This window comes from Lemur catta, chromosome 24, assembly GCF_020740605.2.
Source record: "Lemur catta isolate mLemCat1 chromosome 24, mLemCat1.pri, whole genome shotgun sequence".
NCBI classification, from domain to species: domain Eukaryota; kingdom Metazoa; phylum Chordata; class Mammalia; order Primates; family Lemuridae; genus Lemur; species Lemur catta.
This window is the reverse complement of record NC_059151.1, coordinates 12,790,799-12,813,495: the sequence shown is the minus strand read 5'-3', so window position 1 is coordinate 12,813,495 and position 22,697 is coordinate 12,790,799. Positions and strand designations below refer to the sequence as shown.

Below are 22,697 nucleotides of genomic sequence, written 5' to 3'. Positions count from 1 at the left end.
GAAAATGTCCTGCAAACTTTATCCAGGAAACTTGTAATAAAGTTAAGGAAGGTGTTGTAGGTACCAGGAAGGATGTGTGTACAGAGCGTAGAAGGTACATGAAAGTTGAGAATGGATTTCCACCTAGTGAGTAAGAGGAGCAGAGTAAGGGCCACATGTGGGCATAAAAGGATTGTATGTAGTAGGACACGTGTCCTTGATCCAAACAAAACCATTATCCCATAGCTTCAAGTAAGTTATATGTACCTACTGTTTATAGCCATCAGTAATAAAATATTTCAGGTTGCTTGAAGTTTAGTCATTACATGGAACTTACTGAGAGTTTGCCTATGGATGACCCTATATTAGGTGCTGAATCAAATAATATAAGCTTTAAATTTTTCATCATGAACATTATCATTATGATCAAATTACCTAAAAATTGGAGACTTGAAATTCATCTTCATAAATGACTTGAAATATACTTCGTACCTAAGCTCACAAGCTATAAAGTGAGTTACAAGTGTACCCTTGCTCAACAAACACAGAAACCATTATGAATTCATAAATTTCCCTTTACCTAAATGCTTAATAATAATAATAACAATAATAAAGGAGTCTTTTTTTAAAAATAGGATCCATCAAGCAAGAATAGGACATTGAGTGGCAAAACAAGGAGACAGGAGCTAGGAGTCTGATTTAGATATGGAAAGAGTTGTAAACACTGTGTTCATACACGCTATAATACATGCTACAGAAAAGTATGCGTATATGTGAATATACATATACATCTTCACAAATCTTAAAATTATACTTCAGAAAATTAATCATTATGGGAAAATATAGATTTTTTTAAAAAAAAATGCATAGCATCTGTCCCAGAATTTTTTGTTTTTGTTTTTGCTATTTCCGGATGGATGATAATGACTCAGGAATGCCCCATTCGGTTCCTTCTCACCTTTGTTTCTTTTCTGTCCTCCTTTCCCATCTTTTGAAGATGGAAGTGATGGTCACTTAGCGATAAGGAGATGAAAGATGAGTGGTGAGAAAAGGAATAAAATTCAAGTCATTCCCAGTCTTCTGACCTTTCTTCTCCCATTCCTTAAAACAGGGCTAGTAGTGTTGAGAATGCCTGGGGTATGTCAGAAGCATTATAGTGACTAATCTAAAGTTTTTTTAGGAAAAGCACTTTGTATTCTTCTTGGAATCCACTTAGTATGTGCTGAGCCCTTCCATGGTTTGGTGAACTAGTCAATGCCTCTTGATAGCAATATTTTGATAGCTTTTTTAAAATAATTAGAAGCTCCCCTTTGACTTTTTTTTTTTTTTTTTTTTGAAACAGGATCTCACTCTGACCCAGGCTAGAGTGTAGTGGCGCCATCATAGCTCACTGCAACCTCAAAAACTACTGGGCTCAAGTGATCTACTCTTTTTGTTTTTTTGTTTTTTGTTTTTTTTTTGAGATGGGGTCTTGCTATGTTGCTCAGGCTGGTCTCAAACTCCTGGCCTTAAGCAATCCTTCCACCTTGGCCTCCCAAAGTACTAGGATTACAGGTGTGAGCCACCGCACCTGGCCCTGAGTTTTCTACTCTTGTCATTTATTCCTTTGTCACCAGCTTCTCTGGGTGATTAAAAATTATAGAGGAGATGTTGAAAACTGTTATCAAGTGCTTATGAAATATTAGTTTTTGCATCTCATCAAAATTTCAAATGAAAGTAAGAAAGACCTACTTATTTTGCAAATCTGGATACGGTCTAACAATGTAGCACATGGCTTGGTTGACAGAGAGTGGATTAAGATAATCATTCTGTGCCTTGGGCTTCCCTGTATACAAGTGGGCCCAGCTGTGTTATTAGGAATAACAGAGGTCCAGCACCCCTTCCCCATTCAGCAAGGAGTAGGCCCTTGAGTACTAGTTTTACCTCTTCTCCAGCCTGCCTCCAAAGACAGGGTTCTACAGGTACCATAAAAATGATCGTATTCTGTAACTTTTAAGACTGTAATTCTGACATCAAAAAACCAACTAGCAGCCAGGCTTCCGGATTCATGGGATTAGTATTCTTTTCATTGTTCCAAATTTTCTTCCGGCTCTTCTTCATACCTGCAGGCACAGCCGAAGAGCGTTTATTTCTGTGCTGTCTGGTCTGCTCTGAGTGACAGTCACCAACATGAGGCCCGTATGTATGTCACAGTCTCTCAATCATCCAGTGACATGGGGTCCCGTGGAACTGCCAGTGGAGTAAAGGGGCCCCTTGATGGGAGACTTTTGTCCTTTTGTCTCTCTCTGTTTTCTCAGACAGGGTCTCAGGAGGTGGTCCTGAGTGATTCTGGAAGTGCAGCCGTTTGTATTATTTATATCGCCCTGGAGATGAGCATCTTTCCAGAACTTCAGAGAAGAGCGTGCTGTCAGGGCCACAGTGGGTTTTGCAATCCCAGTGACAGTCGGAGGCGGGTGGCAGGGGCAGGGGACGTGGGAGGCAGAAGATGAAACGTTAACTGTGAATTTCGTGACTGCAGATACTTGGGGCTGTTTCAGGTTTTTTTTTTTCCCCTGTGTATTTTTGTGATATGTATTTTTATTATATAAAAATATCAAAATAGTGAGTAACTTAGTCATATAAGGTGATTCTAAAACTACGTTTGCATGAATATATTATGTTGCTGAAGAAAAGAGAATACATACTGGTGTATTTGCATTTTTAAGTGACACATATTCGTTTTTGTTTTTTTTTTTAATCTAGAGAAAAATAAGAAAAAGCCTTATTAATGGCCTGCAGAATTATGGAGAACATTAATCAGTCATTGCATTAATGATGAAGTCTTTCTTTTAGAATGTTAATATCATTCAGGTTGGGAAGAGAGCATATAAATTATCTAGATAAACCCATGTAGTTAAGTAACATAGCTGAGACCTACCTTAGAGACATTAAGTGACCTCGGGTATTGTCAATAATAGTGACAGAATCATCTAGCAGCCTGGGCTCCTGGCCTCCAGTCCAGTGAACATTTTTGAAGAGACTAAACAGAAAGGAGAAAGAATCTGTGTCTAAAACTTGATAGACATTCAGTGTGTATTTATGTTGTCAGGGTGGGTATATTGTATATTATGGTGAGGGACTTTAGATTCAAGCCAAAACTGAAGTTTGCTTCTTCCTAAGTGTGACTACAGGCAAATAACTTAAACTCTGGTTGCTTATTTTCAAAATGTAAATGATCAGAGCCACTTTTGAGGAATATTGTGAAGATTTGTGATTATGTTTGTAAAGGGCCAAACATGATACTGGATCAGATAGTAAATTGACAGCCACTGTCAAAATTTATTATTTATTATTTATATAATTTATATGATTTATTATTTATATTAATAAACAAAAAGAAAATCTGAAAAAGTGTTTATCAGTAGGCACTCAAAGAAATCATGTTGAACCAAGATCAAATGAATAAGTACTTTTATCTTACTAGCTATAAAACAGAACTCTTTTTTATTTATTGAACAAGCCTCACCCTCACTTGTGAATTTGCATCCTGTTTCACTCAAACATGTATTTTGGGAAAAGCTAAAACCTCTTTAATTATGAATTCCATGTACAAAGTTAAATTCGTGTAACAGCTAGGACTCGCATTCATACATTTATAGTTAATGAGAGGCAGCAGGGACAGGTTGGAAGGGAATGAATTTGGTGTCAGGAAAAGCTGAGTTTAAGTATGAGTGAGATCTGCCAATGACTGGACGTATGATCTTGAGCAAATTTCTTCATTTCTCAACTTTAATGCTTTTGTCTGTAATATAAGGACACTCACACCTGCTTCTCAGATTGGTCGTGAGGATTATTACAGAAAGCTGCTCCCTGTCCTCCGGGGCACTGTTAGTTGTAATACTTACTTTCCTCCTGCTACACCACCAACCTAATGCTAATAAAGAGTGGGGGATCTTAGGGGAGAAATCACGCTTCAAAAAGACAACTTAGAGCCTTTCAAGGATTCTTTTGAAGCCATGAAGGGTACATTTCTGTCGTGAATATGGAGTATTCAAAAATAGTAAAGACCTTTTACGTGGAGCTAGTGCAGTGTCAGCACTTAGCAAAGATGGGAAATACTTCACTTTTCCATCCTGCGGATCAGAGTATTGTGCTGGTATGGTAATTGGCCATGAATTTTTTTTCATTTTGCATGCTTTTAATGCCATGCAAATGTATCCTTAGGCCAAATGATGTACGGCATGAATGATAGAATGTGGTAAAAGGCAGTGGGTTTGCAGAAATATGTGCAGGATTCGGTAAAGAGATGACTGTCTCATCCGGCTATCCAAGTTTCTTGTCCCCAAAGTGTCTGTGATTCTGTGTTCCCTGGAAGCATGTTGGTGAGCCAGAAATATGACTCAAAGCAAAGGCCTTACCATTCATAAGTTGAGTTTCGTTCAATGTAGGCTGCTGAAAATACCGTATCGTTAGGCTGCAAGGTGATATAGGCAGTATCCATATCACAGACAACTCTGTATCCTCCGCATACTTTGCACTGATCAAACCCACGTGGAAGATTATATTAGTTCTGGGCCACATTTTAACAGAGGCATTGCCAGTCTGGCCTACACCCAGAATAAGGATGAAGCAAAAGAGTAAAAGTATCAAGAAGCTGTCTCATACGAAGCAGGGTTGAAGGGATCAGGAATAAGTTGCTTGAAAAAGATTGTAGGGGAAATACCAAGATGTATCTCCATCTTCTGAGCATCTACTCTGAGCAAAGCGGCTTGTGAGGCACAAAGAAAGATAAAACCTATTGTGTGGTCCTTGTCCTCAAAGACAGTGGGATGAGTTAGACATATACACATATGCATAAAATAACTATGACCAAGTTGGAATATTAAGTGCACTGTGGTGGTCTAAATTAAGGGCTTTTGGAATTCAGAGGAAGGAGAGATTATATCCACCAGAAGAAATCAGAGAAGGTTCCATGAGTGGCTAGTGTTTGGACTAGCACCAAACCATGGGAAGGATTTGCATATTCAGGAGTCTCTAAGAAAACATTCCAGGTACAAGAGCAAACGCAATTTGAGAGCATTGTAATGTTCATGTTTCATCAACTAAGAAGTTCTGCGTTAATGTAAAAGCTCAAGCTCAATAAACATTGAAAAACTACAATAGATTTTTAAGGGCTCTCTTTGTTCTATTAGCTGTAATCCCGTACTATAACATCTTATTATATAAAAAGCCTAAAAATAACAAAGTAATGAAATGATGAATTTTTGGATGTTTTCAACCCCTAACCAAGAAAAGCTCATTTGACATGTAGGGTCTGTTCATTCCTCTCACTACTGTGTACTAATCATGCCATGATAAGACGATAAAAATGAATTCTTGCCAAAGCCCAGGAAGGTATGATAGAGTATTTTAATATTTAAAAAGTTGGCATTTAGAAACAGAAGTGTACTTATTCTGCATTTTTCCAGAAAGCAAAACGAAAATCGGAGAGTAGCAAAGCAGGTTTAAACTCATCCTAAGAATTTCTTCCAACTTAAAATTTTCTGTCCATAGAATAGGCAGCCCCATGAAGACAGGTGACTTTTCCTCTATTGAAAGTACTCACAGAGACACGCAAGCCCAAATCAGCAGGACTGCTGCGGAATGAATTTCTCAATTTGGTTAGAAGTCAGACTAGCTACGTTCTTAGGATCTCTCCAACCGTAACAGCCTGTGTGAGTGTGTATCTCACATAAAGACACCAGGCAAAGCAGGCTAAGCATACAGATTCGTTTTTCGAAGTCATTGATGGTGCATTTTTTCATAAGTCAAGGGTAAAGTCAGATAGTGGCATGTTATTTTATGTGAGATTCAGTCCAAACATTTTATTTTATGAAGTCAAGAAAGCAATCTAATTTAAACTATTTTATACAACTGTTGTGAGTTCTACTGGAAGAAAAGGTGTGCTTTCTAAAAAATAAAAGGTAAATTTCATTCAAATATTTGAGGATATTATTAAATCATGTCAAACTAAATGCACTGTTAAGGCTTATAAACTATGCCACCTTTACTAGTGTCTTCAGATATTAGACTAGAATGCTACAGGAGCTTGGTTCCATTCCTGACAGACATTTGACTATTTTATATAAATATTTGTCAAATTTTAATGCCATATCATATTTAATATTCATGTATTGTACAGTTACATATTACCCTAACTGATAAGTCTGTATGTAGCACAAGCATTCAGGGCTGATTAAGCTATTGGCCTGCATGTTTGGAAACTTAAGTCAAACAGTTGAATTTTCTTGATCAACTAAAGCTATATGTAGAAGCAGAAATGTGTGCTGTGAATCTAACATCCTTCTTTTTGTTGTTTTTAGCTGCAGTATTGAAGTACGAGAACAACGTCATGAATATCAGGCAATTCAACTGTTCTCCTCATCCATACTGGCTTCCAAATTTCATGGATGTTTTCACTTGGTCCCTCCCATTTGTTGGGGAAAAAGGTGTGTTGTGGAACCCTGAGATGTTCTGAATAAAATGGTATAGGGAGGCTTCCAAATTTCATGGATGTTTTCATACTGGCTTCCAAATTTCATGGATGTTTTCACTTGGTCCCTCCCATTTGTTGGGGAAAAAGGTGTCTTGTGGAACCCTGAGATGTTCTGAATAAAATGGTATAGGGAGGAAGGAGAGATGTGTTCTGTTTTACCATGAAACTCTCAGAAACACTTTGTCCTGACCAATAAAACTCACAAGTTGCACCATGAGAGAGGCGATTTGAAAGTGTATCACTGTGTACCCTATTAAGAGGGGTACAATGAACACATTAAGGTGAAACAAAGGAAATGAAGAATATGTAGGAGAATTTACACAGTCTCATTAGAATAATATAACTTTTAAAATTAACAGAATTACAGCTTTACCTTGTTCCGAGCAATAATGTCTACCTTTTTTCCTTACCCCTTTGTCCTACATTCCAAAGTTCTATCTTATTTTACTAATTACCTGTCAAATTAAAAGGTTAGGATAACCGTCCTTTCCTTACATTTCTGATGTTAATAGTAACCATCATGTTAAACTCTAATGCTTAATTTTGAAGGACAACATGTACAACAGAAAAATGATTCATTAAAAATATAATGGCCATTATGATTTAATTTTTGTATATGATGAGAGGTAAGGGTCTAATTTTATTCTTCTGCATGGGGATGTCCAGTTTTCCCAGCATTAGTATATTATAATGTACAGGACAATGAGGCAAATTTACATTTTGACAGTTGTCTATTAACTTGCCCTGACTTTTCCAGAATTAGACTTTTCTTTCTTTCCTTTCTCTCCTTTTCCCTCCTCCCCTCCCTGCCCCTTCCTCCCCTCCTTCCTTCCACCTTTGTTTTACTTTCATATTTTGACCTAAACCTCAACAAAAATTTTGAGAGAAGGCCTTGCCCTGACTTTGTTTCCAGTTCCGGAGGCCTAACCATGATAGGCTGAATCGGTCCTCACGCACCTTCTCACGCGTCACATGAGAAGGTGAACGAGCATCGTAATAGACATAAGATTTGCGCATATTTCAGAAAAATGATGTCCTTTGTTTCAGAGAAAAGCTACGTATTTTTCAGAAACCCTGCAATATTTTTTTTTCTTTAAATGCCCTGAAACGATTATACCAGTCAGGTTATGAATTGTCAGTGAAGAAGTCTTCCCGTTTGATACCAAAATAAATCAAAAGCAAATTTTAAAGTCTCTGCTGAGTGGTCCCAGTGCTACTGCACATTGCTGCTTTCTTGCAATGATCAGTCAAGTCACAGTGCTCAGTAGCGTCACCCCCTGGCTTGTCCGGAGACTGACGCAGTGTGAATCCTGACACTGCTGGGCACCCTTTGAACACCCTAGAGTTGGATTGTTTATGTTAATTGCTCAAATTTTGGATGCTTATTAGAAATTAATACGTTAATATACTGGTATACATAATCTAATTTTGACAATTCAACTGAAACTCTGGATCAATGTTGGCTTTACTGAAGTTTTATCTTTATCATATATCTTTAATGCTAAAAGAGTAGTTTTTAAAATGTCACATTACTTTAAAAAGTAGAACTTAAAGAAGCAGTGGAGGCCGGGCACAGTGGCTCACGCCTGTAATCCTAGCACTCTGGGAGGCCGAGGAGGGTGGATCGCTCGAGGTCAGGAGTTCGAGACCAGCCTGAGCAAGAGTGAGACCCCGTCTCTACTAAAAATAGAAAGAAATTATCTGGCCAACTAAAGATATATATAGAAAAAATTAGCTGGGCATGGTGGCACATGCCTGTAGTCCCAGGTACTTGGGAGGCTGAGGCAGGAGGATCGCTTGAGCCCAGGAGTTTGAGGTTGCTGTGAGCTAGGCTGACGCTATGGCACTCTAGCCCAGGCAATAGAGTGAGACTCTGTCCCAAAAAAAAAAAAAAAAAGAAGCAGTGAACAAGCTACTTTTAACATACATGACAAAACCCACCCTTGTTTTAGAAAATTGTTAAAAGCAGATACCATCTACCGTGGTGTAAAAGTAATGCAGTACTAATTTCCTGTGCACAACACGTTTATATAACCCTATTGTCATCTGTGTACTTAACTGAATTTCTGGTTAAACTGTACCTAAGCTTTGTTTTTCAAGTATTTTTGACAATCAAATTTAATGATATTTCTATCAACACATTCGTTTGAAAATTAGCACTCTCAAAACAACTTCTCATATATTAGTTTATCAATCAGCAGTTTTTATTAAACACAAAACCACATGCCTCTCACTGTGCTGGGTTCTCTGGGGGATTAAAAAAACAAATGCATCATTCTTAGTCCCTCCAGAACAGCATTTTGTAATCTGATCTAGACCAAGCAGCATAAGTGTACAAATAAAAATTTAAAAATAACCGTTTCTCTCTCATAGATTTATAGTATATTCACGTCTGGTTATTTGACTTGTTTATTATCTATCAGCTGATGACTAGTAAATTTTCATAGGCATGAGCTAACAGTGTTATAAACATAAAGGCTTTATAGAATCACAAAGAAGCCTGTTGTCTTTTATAATCTAGGTTTTATAGATACTACTTTGTAAGAGATTTTATATATAAACGAGGTGAAGAAATGTTATTGCTAGGCTTATACATTAACGATGCCAGAGTAATAATTGATGTTGTAAGAGAAAAGCTGGACTTCTCTTACTCAGTTTCTTTGCTTTCTCCATTTAGTGACCGAGATGCTGGTGAACGTCCTGAACATCTGCTCAGACGATGAACTGGGGTCGGAAGAAGATGGATTTGATGGTAAGAGGCTTGAGCTTTTGTGCTAATGCTGTTTGCCAGGTAATGACTTGGCGTCTCATTGCTAACTGTAAGGATAAATGTCTAAGATTTGGATTATGTTTAAATCATAACATACTCTTGAGAATGAAAGATAGAATTTTATTTTCTATTTCCTGGAAAAAAAAAAAAGTATAAGAAACAAAATCCATGAGAGAATTTTCCCATTATGTTGAAAACATTATGGAGGTAGTAAACTGTGTTAATAACCATCTTTCAGTAGCTCACATTGCTATGTGACATTTTTTGGCTACTTGATAAAAATGTCATATTTCATTTTCTAGCAAATGTTGCCATTTATTGGGCAACTTTTAAGTCTCCTTTAATGGCCTCGTTCCTATTAATTATGCAAATTTTTGTCATTTATAATAAAAGAAAGCATTTATCTAGTGATATATTGGTATTTAGGTCAGTCCTAACATTTTATTTTTTCCTATCTGTAGTAGTAATAGGTAATGAATAAGCCATGAGGAGTGTCCAGTTACCCTTAAAGAGTATGCTTTTTCTACAAGGGGTACAGATTGAGGAGGTTAAGAATGGAAGGAAAAATTATTCTGAGATTTATAGAAGCACCCCAAAATGAACAGAAACCTACAAAAATGGAGTTAGAAAAGGAAAGTGTTAGAGCAAACTTTATTTTCATAAACATTTAATAAGTACAGTTGAACTTCCATACCTGTGGGTCCCGCATCTAAGAACCTCAGATCAAAAATATTCAGAAAAAAAAAAATCACATTTGTACTAAACATGTACAGACTTTGTTTTCTTGTCATTATTCCCTAAACAATACAGTAATGCAACTATTGACCTAGCAGTTACATTGTATTAGATATTGTAAGTAATCTAGAGATGATTTAAAGTATACTCAGAGGTCCTAGAATGAATTGTACCTACTCTGAGTAGGGCACCAGGATTCCAAGATTAAAGACCTATTCCTTGAAGAATATGCAGTCTGGTTAGAGAGACTAATGGGTAAAACAGATAATATCAATAAAATATGACAAATCATAAAATAAAGGGTGAAGGTGGCAGGGGAAACTGGATATTGTGATGAGATTAAATGCGTATTTATACCTTTAAAAACTGCACCAAGGTAAAATGAAAAGAGAATTTGGCCCTTTCTGGAACTTGGTATCTGAATGGCATTATTTAATGTTTATTTGGACTTACTATAGGTCACAGCTATAAATGCAAAATACTTAATGCTTCAGGCAAAAGTAAAAGAAACCTGTCTACATACTCATGTAAACGGTCTATATGCTTAGGTAAATTCAAAGCATAAAAGTTATTTCTAACATCTCATAGTTTTGCCACTTTCTGTAACTTCATTCGTCTTCATTACTCGCCTCCATATACTGTTTTTGAGTCATATACCACATTGCAAAGGGGATTCCAATATAGGGAAGAAGAGGGGAAAAGGGAGATATAAAAAAATATAACTTCTACTGGGGCAAAATTAACTTAAGAATAGTTATAAGAACTTAATTAAGCAAATATATTGATATATTTTGAACTAGGCAGATCAGTGGGTATTTTGTGCTTTATCTAAATTCTAGATGTTTCATATGTTATAGCCATAGATTCTTATCGTTAACTTTTTCATAGTGTTATCATTTAATTATCTTTTAAATGATAACATTATGTAAGCTATTTTCATAATAGCAGAGACATTTTTCCTAAAAGAACACTAACCAGATGTAATCTAAAAGTCAAGAAACGTTTTGCAATAGTTCCCTTTCACTATCTTCTTTTTATTCCTCAAAAGAAAGATTAATCAGCATAAATACAGTAATACTCCACTGTTAACATAGCTCCAGTTTTGCTAAGTCCATTGGCCAATGTTTATGATATGGGCAATAAAAATGGAACATATTATATGGAAAAAAATCTGTAGACCTACATATGTTTGTAATTATATATTAATCCATTCACTCAGCAAATATATGTTGGGTACCTACTATGTGCCGGGTACTGTTAGCCAAAGATGCCACACATTTCAACGATGCGGGTTATTTTTGCACAGTTGAACACTACAAAGACAAACTTGGTGCTTCCTTCGCTGCCGTGAGCTCTCTTTCCCCACCCGCTCAATCACTTACAGGAAAGCATATGGTCTGTGACTAACCCTGCTTTAAAGTAATTAGCTCCAATCACTGTGCTGTCCTCATCGCCAATTGCTTTTAAAACCCTGTTAGTTCCAGTTACAGGAGTGCGTGCCCTTCTTAAGGCCCTTGGAAAAATGTGTTTTCTTCTAAGCAAATCCCTGAAATCTACCTCTACCTCCCTAAGTCCTAGACGAGTCCTGCAGAGCAATAACTTTGCCCCACCCAGGTGCGGGAAGGGAGAGGGTTGGTTGGGAGGATCCACCCTGCTCTTGCCGGTTGGAACAGAGGAACCTTTGTCCCTGACTTTTTTCAACTTCCTTCAGTGGTCCATTCCCGTCAAGTTAAGCATCATTAAGTCCATTCCCGTCTGAACACAGTTTCTTCTGCTTTCATTTGTTTTCAATCGCTACATTTTCAGTAACATCAGCGTTTTCAAATTTTTAAGCAAAATTTATACACAGGCTAGTTAAAAATGTGTAGCGTGTAGTATAAGGGATAACTGTTATCAATTTGGGGTTGAGCAGAAAGAGATAAAGTTATTGTTTATAGTTCTTAGGGACAGTAAATTGCAATTTCCTTGATTTCCTGACTCTTGGACTTCACAGGTATTAAGTGATCTTTTTTCCCTGTCTTTTTTTTTCCTCTTGAATTTGTTGGTTTGTTTTCCATAGTCAAACTGAAGAGAAGCATTCCAGCAATGCCATGCTTTGTGTCTTTTGGGTAGATGGTATGCCTGGAGGAGGAGGGAGATGAGGAGAGATGAAAAGAAAAGATCTTTCTGCCTGGTGGGGCTTGTGGGGTGTGGCCCTGGTGTGGACCCTGTTTCCAATAGGAGTACCAAATTCAGTGTCAGGAAAAGAGCCGGGAGGAACTGAAGACGAGAAACCAAATTCAACAAAGAAAGGCATCATATGTATCTAGAGATAGATTATGATTGGGAAGAAGCTGGTTCTTTGGGGAAAAAATTAGATTATATTTTTACCCTTTGTAAATAGTTTCCACCTCACTACATAGGGTGATAATATAAGAACCCTGGATGCTTCTCCATTCAGTTTGGGAGCTGTTGGGCTTGAAATGTATAGGGAACATGCAGAATTTATAGCATTGGTATGATAGTCTGCCAGCTCTTAAATAGATAGGAGTTTAAGAGCATGTTTGGTGTGATCGTTAAGGACTTCAGGGACCTGAGTCTGAAATGGGTCAAAGTTAATGTTAATAGACACTCTGCTCTCCTTTCATAGCTGTGACCTCAAAGCATGATCTTTGAGCTCATATCTTGCAAATTTTCACTTTAAGGAAAAAAGCATAGAAATAAAAGTTTTAATTAAAAGTACGTTTAACTTAGGATATTATATATTTCGGGGTGAGCAATCAGGAAGGAGTCCTAGCATTTAATTTAACACGCCATAAAAACTATGGATTTCTTCAAAGGTGCCCAAAGAATACTTTGTAAAGTTTCCCAGAACTCTGATATTCTTTGGGAATATAGTTTATTGAGAGCATGTATAGAAGTTTCTTTTTTTTTTTTTTTTTGGTAACATTATTTCCAACCTTAGGATAAAGTTTCCGATTCTCCCACCCTGCCCTTCCTGCAGGCAGCCTGCAGGGTCGGCTGTGTGGGGTTGGCCCGCTACTGCCTGCCTGCCTGGCTCCAGTGCTCAAAGGTAAAGCCAGATTCAGAAGACATCAAAGGGCTTAATTAAAACTTGTCCTTATGCTGCTGCATATACTATACTCATCCCTTGATGAGTCATTATCAAGCCATTCTCAATATTGTGTCCCATATCCAATGACAACTGAAAAGTCAAAGGAAGTAGTTGTGCCTCTACAATCCATGAGTGACTTTTTATCTGATCAGATCGACTTCTTAGTCTTTACAGGGGCTACAGCAAGTAGGGCTGTTCCTCATCTCCTTGAGAACCTGTCAACTCCCTTTTGCTATTTAACAGTGATGGTGGAAACAGTGACAGCACCTAACACGTGTTACGTGTAATACTGAGTCACTTAGGTGTGTTATTTGTTAATTTTACCTTTTGGCCAGCAAAAATTTATAATTATTAACTGTCACTTATTTTAAGTTTACTAAGGCAATTTACATGATCTCTAATCCTCAAACCAACCTTCTGATACCGGTACCATTGTTACCCCTAATTTTCCATACAAAGCAATCGACACTTGGTCAATTGAAAGCCCAAGTTCATCCAGCCAGTGAAGGAACAGAGCCTGGATTCAGATTAATGTCTGCCTGGCTCTTAGGCTCTGGAACTTTCCAAAACCTGTGATTACAGTGATTGAAATTGTTTTCATTCAAACAGCATGATGCCTTTTATTCTTTTGTAAACAAAGCAATGCTAATAAGCAAATATAATATACTTTAATTCTGTTCAATACACTATAAAATAAAGTAATAGAGTTTGTACTATTATTTGGCCATGAAAGTCAATGCAGCACAGTATCATTCTACTCTTTTAACCTTAACCTACTCTAAGAAGTTACAAGTGTTTCATCTTGTTAAAAATTTAGCTGTATCTGAGAAGACGAAAAGTCCTGAGTCCTCCAGGCTTCTGATGGGTAGAAACCACATCAAGATTCTCTCCTCCTTAGCTCCTGCCTTACAAATTAGGGAATTTGATAGCCTATCAAAAATCGTTGCTGTTTTAAATTGGCCTGTGGTATTCTGTGTTGAAAATAAAATAGAAAACTTATGTTATCTGGTAAAGTTTGGAAGCAGCTTCATGCCAGTGGATGTCTTTTGATGATCGAATTTATCTGTTTTGGGGTCTTTGTTTCCTGTTTCTACTTCTGATTTTGGATGATAAAATGATAGTCTGGTTTCAATTTAGGGTTGTTATTCACTGAAACATTGTAGAGAAGAGAAGGAAAAAATCCAAGTAGATGTATCTCATTTGGTAGATAATCCTCATTAATGAAGAAGACTCATTTCAGACCAAGGATTAGTGAGTGATTCCAAAGTAGAAGGAAAAGCTGATAGAAATCAAGCAATCTTCATCACAAAGTTTCTTTATCGTTCATTATTGTAATAAGGAAGTCTGGAATAGCAGTAAGCATTAGAAACTTAATGATAGTCTTGTGAGTTAGGAATATTTATTTATCCTATCTGGGACTTTGAGGTCTTAAAATCATAGGCTCTGAAATCACTTTTTTAAATACATATTATGTTTGAGACTATGCTATGTGGTAAGTCTCACTAACAAGGTGGAATTGTGGAGGTGAAACTGAAATCCTGTAGAATAAACAAGGAAAGAAAAAATAATAAAATGAATACATTTCAAGCCTGATACGGTTTCAGGCTGCACTGGAAAAACTTAATATTAAATTAGAATTTATGTGTGTGCTTTCATCTAAAGAGCAAACCACATGGTAGAACTCTTATCTTTTATCCACGTTTTTGCCTTATCCTAATATTAACCACAAGCAAGTGAATTTGGGAGCAGAGCAGTTTTTTACATTCCTTTATGAAACCATCTAAACTGTATGTAAGACAATTGTCTCCCATAGTCTGTTTTGGATTATTAGATAATTCTTCATGTCTAATACCACAGGTTCCAGAGTAACTGCCTACTTACTTCTGTTTGGTTTTGAAAAGTCATACAGAACTTTTTAAGTTAGGAATTAAGAGGACTAACGTAGCACCTTATTGGTCCCTTGAGGAATATCTTTGTAAGGATTGGATTATATTATTTTCTACCAAAACTGTATTTATTTGCCACGATGAATGTTTGACCCAGCAAAAAGCATTTGATACTAATAACTCTTTTGCTTGAAATGCTTTAGCACCCTAAGTATGAAGAGATAACTCCCCAAATCAAGTAATTATTTGTAACATATTCACAGCATTTAAATATGATTGGTTAATTTAAAAATCTAAATAGAATGAATAAATGAAGCCTGAAGATTTATTTTAGAAAGTTCCCTCTGCTTTGTGCATCTGGCAACACGTATACCAAGACCCATTAGCTTCTTAGAGCTCTTCTTATGGCTGTAATTACTGTTATTTCTGAGCAACTCATTTCGGCCGTCTAGATTTCAGGATCCCAATCTGGGAAGAAAAAATGGTGTATGCCCAATGAAAATTGATAGTTTAGGGTGTATTTATTAAAATTTAATATCAAAAGTAGAAAATATCATTTAGACTTGCCAAAAAAAAAAAAAAAAGTGCTCTGAGGAGCACAATGGTGATGAGATTCTTATTCTGGCAACATTGAAGCCTAATCTGAAGTTGGTAAGTAAAGAAGTAACATAATAAAAGCAATATTTGAGAAAAAGCATTGCCTTTTTCCAAGCGTGGATAAATGCTTGGAAAGTGAAAAGGATGAGTAGGTATATAACTTAGGAACTTAAGAAAGTATCTCAGAATCACAGTGACTATATCTGAACAAAAATACTGTTGAGAAAAAATGAAAAGGACAGGAGCTGTTCAAAAGATTTTTCCATGGACTTACAACTGTAGACTCCACAGTTCTTAGACAAAGGGGCAAAGGAAACAAAAGCTGATTTTGATGGTTCAAACCTAGGTCCCCAGGAGGGATGATAACATTTATGGAAAAACCAGTTCCAGGAGAAAGTTGTGTTCTGTTACAGACAGGAGTTTGACTAAAGCTGGCACACGTAATTCTGGAAATGCCCGAGCAGGATTTGGAAATGGAATCCTGGAAACTGGGAAAGAAATCTGGGCTGGTGACAGAGGCGTGGAATTAAGCCATAACTGAAGGTATTAAAAGTGAAATAGGCCTCCAAAGTTGTTGATACCAGAAAATTGAGGACTGATCCTTAAAATTAACCTGTCCTGATGACGCTGGAGAAAGAAGGACCAGCAAGTGAGGAAGAGGAGGAGGGCGGTGATCAGGGACAGGGAACAAGGACCAGGATTATGTAGCAGTTCAGGCAACAGTGACTTAAAAATATTTGCACCAAGTGCAGAAAAATTAATGGGAGATATGACTGGCCAGAAAATGAAATATTAGGACCATGACTTTGGTTATCAGATATAAAGTTGTTGATAAGAGGTGAATAGCAAAAAATTTATTTTATTTTTACAACAGCACATAAAGAAAATTGAGATCATTGAAAAAAGCAAAAAATAAGTAAAATTCCGAGTACCTCAATTTTAATATCCCATTCTTATTGTATATATTAATTTTATTTATATGTATTCATTTAAAATATCCACAGAATATCTTTTATGTGTATTCATTGATGAACAAAACACGTGGTCTCCACCTTTGTTAGACTTAGAGTCAAGTAGAACAAGACTTTTAAACATGCTGGTTATACAGAGGATTCAGAAGTTCAGGGGAGGAAGCAGGAATTGGCATGAAATATTTGATAACTAAAGGAAGAACATGGGGGACATCTTTCTTTTCTTCTACTTCTGAAAAAGCAAAGAAAAATACTTTTATGTATTTTGTTGCTTTAGAAGATATGGCCATGGGAGAAAACCATATATTTTTTCCTAGGAAATTATATTCAGGGGTAGATATCAGTTTGTTAGTTAGAACTTATCTTTTTATAATAACTGAGTGTGCATCATGGAATTAGGGAAGAGGAAAAAAAGAGATAAAAAGAAAGGTATTCAATATCTTGTAAAAGACTCCAGTTTCTTCTCAGGCTTTTGTTGATTATCTTCCTAGTTTGTTAATTGGTTTTTTTTTTCAGTTGCCTAGTATTTTAGTGTCTCATTTAAAAGCCAAATAATTTTTATCACTGGAAATTTATTCTTTTTACTTTATACCCTTTGTAGTACAGATAATTGCTTGTTTCATTATGCTTACACCTTAAGAAAGAAAGAAACATTATATCTAATATATCATTAAAACTGAAATATGTCTGAAAAATGCATGGGCATTTATTAGGCAGTGGGATATGATTCCCATCATATTTATGGCTGTTGACATTTTGGGGTTTGACTATCAAGGTATATGATTAGCCATCATATTTTAATTATTTTCATCAAGTTCAGCCTATCATATTTGGTTACAATAATTAAAATCCTTTTAAGTCACTAATTGAAATGATGAAATAACATAGAAATCAAAAGTACTGCCTTCTGTTCATAGTGTACTACCATGACTTTGGGAAGAAATGCTTCTTAATTATCTAGCGTAATTTTCACACCACATGGAAGCTCAGACTTTGAAGAATAAATGTTGAAAAAAAAAAAACAGCCGTATCCCTATGGCTAATTGGTTGAATAATGTCCACCATTGGCCAGAATACTATGCTCACAGTAAGATAATACTCCAGATTTTATACTGTATTTTCATATGTAATATTATGTACAAATATGACCTATGATATTTTTCACCATTTTAAAATTATAATAATTGATCAATAATTATATAATTAATAAATAATTAATATAAATTTTATAGTGTTAGACTCAACTAATGATGGCAGCCGGCTTACAGTAAACATTAGCTATTTAATATCTAAGCTTAAATATATTTATAAAATTTATTTGAGGAGGCAAACCATATTGCATAATGTCAAGGGAAATAAGCATTGTGGCTCTATAAACCTTAATGCATTTTTTTTTCTAAAATATGAAGGGGGTGCAAATGCCTTTGGTTACATGGATCGCTTTTGTAAATGCTTATAGTCACAGCTATAAGTGTAATGCATTCTTTATTTGAAAGTATTGAAAATAGAGAGCTCTATATGTCTCTATTTTAGAAAAACTTCATTCGCACAAACAAGGTTGAGATAGTTGGCGTGTGAAAGAGGCGTTCTCCGTAGAGGGAACGCAGTGGTAGATGTCCCCTTGCTGGAAGGTGACATTGTAAGAAAATAAAATAACATTCTTTTCACTTTTCTGGCACACAGCATTCACGGTTCTCTCCCTAATAAGGCATTTATAGCTTCAGATTCTCAACTAGGAGATTGTGCTTTGATAAGAATCACTAACAACAGGAGCATTGGTGTTCAAAATTTGTAAAACATTTTCTTTAGAGTAATTGATCTCGAATGGCAGGTTTAAAGGCTATATGAAAAGTTCAACAAATGCCCACAAAATTTAAATGTTAAAAGTATTTTTCTATGAGCCTATTTTCCCTCTTCTAAAAATCTATTGTTTCCTCTTTATTCTTCTCTCATGAGAAGTTATAAAAAAAGTGTTCTCCCTTTTTTTTCCAAAACTTTATAGAAATAGAAATCTTTTTGTTTTTACTTATTTATTTTTTTATTTTTTTGAGACAGGGTCTTGTCCTGTTGCCTGAGCTAGAGTGCAGTGGTGCCATCATAGCTCACAGCAACCTCAAACTCCTGGGCTCAAGTCATTTTCCTGCCTCAGCCTCCCGAGTAGCTGGGACTATATACTTGTGCCACCACGCGTGGCTATTTTTTTTGTTTTGTTTTTTATAGAGGTGGTATCTCACTGTGTTGCCCAGGCTGGTCTTGAACTCCTGGCCTGAAGCAATCTCCCTCCCTGGCCTCCCAGAGTGCTAAGATTACAGGCATGAGCCACCACACCCAGCCAGAAATCTTAATTCTGCTTTGTGAGCCCATCTTTTGGGGGATGTTCCATTTTGTTCTGAGAGCAAAGCCAGTAGCATCCTGGCTGCTGGGGTTCTCTCCTAAGTGGATTTTCCATCGTCTGGGGTCCACCCTTTAGCCTGGTTAGCACAAAACACAAGTGAGGCCCCATCTCAGGGCAGCTTGATGCTCCCCAAGGTCACATAATAAATCTTTTAATTTACAGAGAGCAATTTAACTATTAGAAGAACTGGAATATTCCTATCTGCACAGATATTTTCTTCTTAATGATGAGCATTTTTGAATTCTTAGTACGTATGAAGTCTCTGCCAAGTCTGTTAGCAGGCAGCACAGTGCCTGGTACACGTCTGTGTTGAATGTGGAGAACGAATGAGTATATCACTTATTTAATTCTCCCCACCTCTGCAGTAGGTCAGTCCGCTGGCACTGCGGTGACTCCTGGCTCCGGGTCACCTCCAGCTCATGACCTTGGGCTAATAGCTCAATGTTTCTGCTCCTTAGAGTTGTCCTTTGTAAAGTGGAGACTAACAGTGTCATCTTCATGTGGTTATTGTGAGGATTCTAGGAAATAGTGCGAATAAAGCATTAGGGCCTTGCTCATTATCTGGAAAGGGAAGTGAGCCTTAAAGAGGCTTCGTCTTTGCCAGGGCAGTGCAGCTCACGGGGAGAGCTGGGACTCGAACCTGGGTCTGTGGTTCCAGAGCACAGGCTCTCCACCACTGCGCTGCGCTGGCCCTCACATGCCTGTTGAGTTATGGGTCTTAAAAGAAGCGGACGGGCCAAGTATGTATGGCCCGAAGCCTTGCAGTAGGGCCAGCACACATAAGGCCATTGGTCCCTGGACAGGAATCGCTGAGTGATTTCACGTTTCCCTCAGTTCCTCGTCTTCACTGTGCCTGACCAAGGCATTGGGCCGGGACATCTCTTTCTCCTAACAGGATACGAATACAGTTAGAAGGTGTTCAAGTCTCATGACCTGGGAACCCATCTGCCTTTTGAAGTTGACTGTGCATTGATCGCTGGCCAGAACCTAATGATCATTTCCCTGTTTCTCCTTGGGCAAAAACCTCACTGCGTTACCCAGGCAGTCAGAACACTCCCCACCTGGGTCATGAATAGCATCAGCAGACCTTTGAGTGACTTCGTTTCAGATAAGCTTAATGCATGCCGTGCCCAAGCCATTCCCCACCAACAGGAGGAGTTGCTTTTTTATTGTGCCGTCTAGTGGTGCTCAATTAACTTTATCTGGAGTACAGCACGTGGCATAATCAATCAAACATATTTTGCTCTGTTTGTCCATTTCCTCTCTTCAGTTTCCATAAGGTCAGAGATAACATTTAAATATCATTCTAGTATTTCATAAATTTATAAGTCCATAGGAGTTCAGAATTAAGTTCTAGTCTGAACGCATTCTTCCAGAGCTTAGCATAGGTGCACAATTAGGTCCTTAATAAATATCTTTTTAAACTGTTACATCCTCATCCGTATCCAGAGCAAGTCTCTGATACATTAAGCATCCAGGCATTATGATTGCTTCCCTTTTAGATAATAAATCTACATTATTAACTTGGCATGTATTATTGCATTCAATTTTGTTTTTATTTTCTGTTGTCAGTTTATAAAATTGATGTTTCTGTCCTGATAAAGGGGTTGATCAAGTAGAATTTCACAGGCTGTTAGTTTCTCCTATGGTAATAACAAGGCACTGGAATGTCCTTTGTAAAGCATGTGCTGAGTATGTGACAGTTTCCTGAAAAATCAACGGAAGGAACCTAATCTACTGTAAAATCTTTCATTCTCACCCAAGTTAGAATCCTGCTTATAGTCAATTTCTGCGCCTCTACCGAGAAATCGTTAAACAGATGGGACGCAACATCTTAAAAGAACAAAAGTACATAGAATCAAATTAGAGTTTGGAAATTAATGTAACTTTTAACTAAATAGAAAGTAACCAAATGATGACAGTAATTGGACCTCTGGAAGTAGTCTGTACATTTTTGAGACTTCTATCCAAAGAATTCAGTTATGTTTTATGACAAGAGAGGTTGGAAAAAAAAAACCACAGTCTAGGCTCTACTGGTCTTCCTTAAAATCTATTTCACAGCAGAGACTTTTTATTTTAAAAAATTGTATTTTAAAGGATCTTCTATTGGTTTCAAAATGGAACATAAGACAGAATAGCTTTGTGCCAAATATCACACCATTCATTGCAGACTCTGTGACATGCTGAGATTTTAGTTAAGTTAAAAGACATATGGAAGAAATTCAGAGCGTGTGGTTTGGAGTGGTTTGGAGTGAGTAGCCATTATGCCCCAATTTTATCACCTATGGGGGGGATGGGTAATATAGTAGTTAGAATCCAAATTAGAAAGGTATTCTAAATAGGTTATAATCCTCAAAAAGATGGATTTTTTACAGGGATTTTTTAATTTCTTATCCTGAGTGTGTTTCCTCTATCTATAAGAGGAACTCATGTAAGTGAACATAATGCTGGCAAAGGACAGCAGCTAACAATCCCTTTGGATTCAGTTTAACCTCAACTGTATGTGGATGAGCAATGTAGGATTCCCACGTTGATGACTTGTCAAGATCTTCCAACATCTGTCAACTCTGGAGACTGAGTCATCTAATTCTTGAGAGAACAGCAGTCCTCAGGCGGGGGTTACCCAGTGACATTTCAAGGGGAGTGTACAGGGAATTCGTTTTCACATCCTCAGCTTTGTATACGCCTTTTCTAGAAGTGAGCAGCTGAGAACCACCTCAGCTGGAGGCTGGAGGCCTTGCTGCAGTTTCTCCTTTCCCGCCTCCTCTTTTTCACTTGTCCCATTTCCACTGTGATGCAAAGACACAGGTCTCCCTAGACATAATCACTGTCAACGTTGCTTTGAGATGTAAAACCCTCTGGTAAGGGACATTGGAAAAACGGAGTATCTAGAAAATCTCCTTCATCAAGGTAGTGTAATTTCCGTCCCATCTCTAGCATTAAGAGATACATTTGAATGGCATTTCATTTCTATGCATTTTAATATGTATAAACATTTACCATATATTCGTGCTGTCTAGCTCAATTATGAACTACTAATAAATTGTGACATTCATTCCAAAGGAATTTTTGAACACTTAGGACCTATCATCTCTGGAAACCTTAAAAAATATATTTAATCAAAATTTATTAAACATAATTTGACAGGAGGTAGTAATAAAAAGATTTTATTTTATTTTTATTTTTTTTTATTTATTTATTTTTTTTTTTTTGAGACAGAGTCTCATTCTGTTGCCCAGGCTAGAGTGCCGTGGCATCAGCCTTGCTCACTGATAAAAAGATTTTAAAACATAGTCTAGGCTATACTAGTAATAAAAAAATTTTAAAGTTTAAATTTATAATGCATTAGAGTAAGATTAGGGAAATTGAAACGGAAATACAATTGAAACGGAAATACAATTTCAAAGAAAAAAGGACTTATAGATGATTTCTAAATACCAACGAAGACCTTGTTAATGGATTTTTCTTTAAATGGATGAGATAGTGGGACTCAAATTGCTGAGATATTTATATGCCATTGGAGTAATATAGCCAATATTCGTTTTTAAATGATAATGTTTACAATATTATTTGCAGCTATTTAAACTTGGAGGTGGGAATAGCACTCTTTGGGGATATTCTTTTGTAGCTGCGTGAGGACGGGCTGCAAAGGCTGCAGTGGTGAAGCCATTTCTGTCAGAGGAAACACCATTACCTATTGCTTATGGTGCTTTCCCTGAATCCAGGACTCGAGTGCCTGGTGGCGTAGGAAGATGC

The 22,697-nt window shown here is 36.9% G+C and overlaps 1 protein-coding gene across 2 annotated transcripts in view; it reads left to right on the top strand.

The window, feature by feature from the left end:
• The window catches only part of PPP3CA (protein phosphatase 3 catalytic subunit alpha), a 295,122-nt gene that overhangs the window by 250,773 nt on the left and 21,652 nt on the right, over positions 1–22,697 (top strand). Inside the window, exons 9-11 of one of the 2 annotated variants that reach the window (XM_045536752.1) lie at positions 6,321–6,398; positions 6,533–6,580; positions 9,171–9,245. In XM_045536752.1, coding sequence (XP_045392708.1) covers positions 6,321–6,398; positions 6,533–6,580; positions 9,171–9,245 — 201 coding nt within the window. Of the gene's footprint in view, positions 1–6,320; positions 6,447–6,532; positions 6,581–9,170; positions 9,246–22,697 lie in introns of both variants that reach the window. The other variant, XM_045536751.1, reaches the window with a different exon arrangement.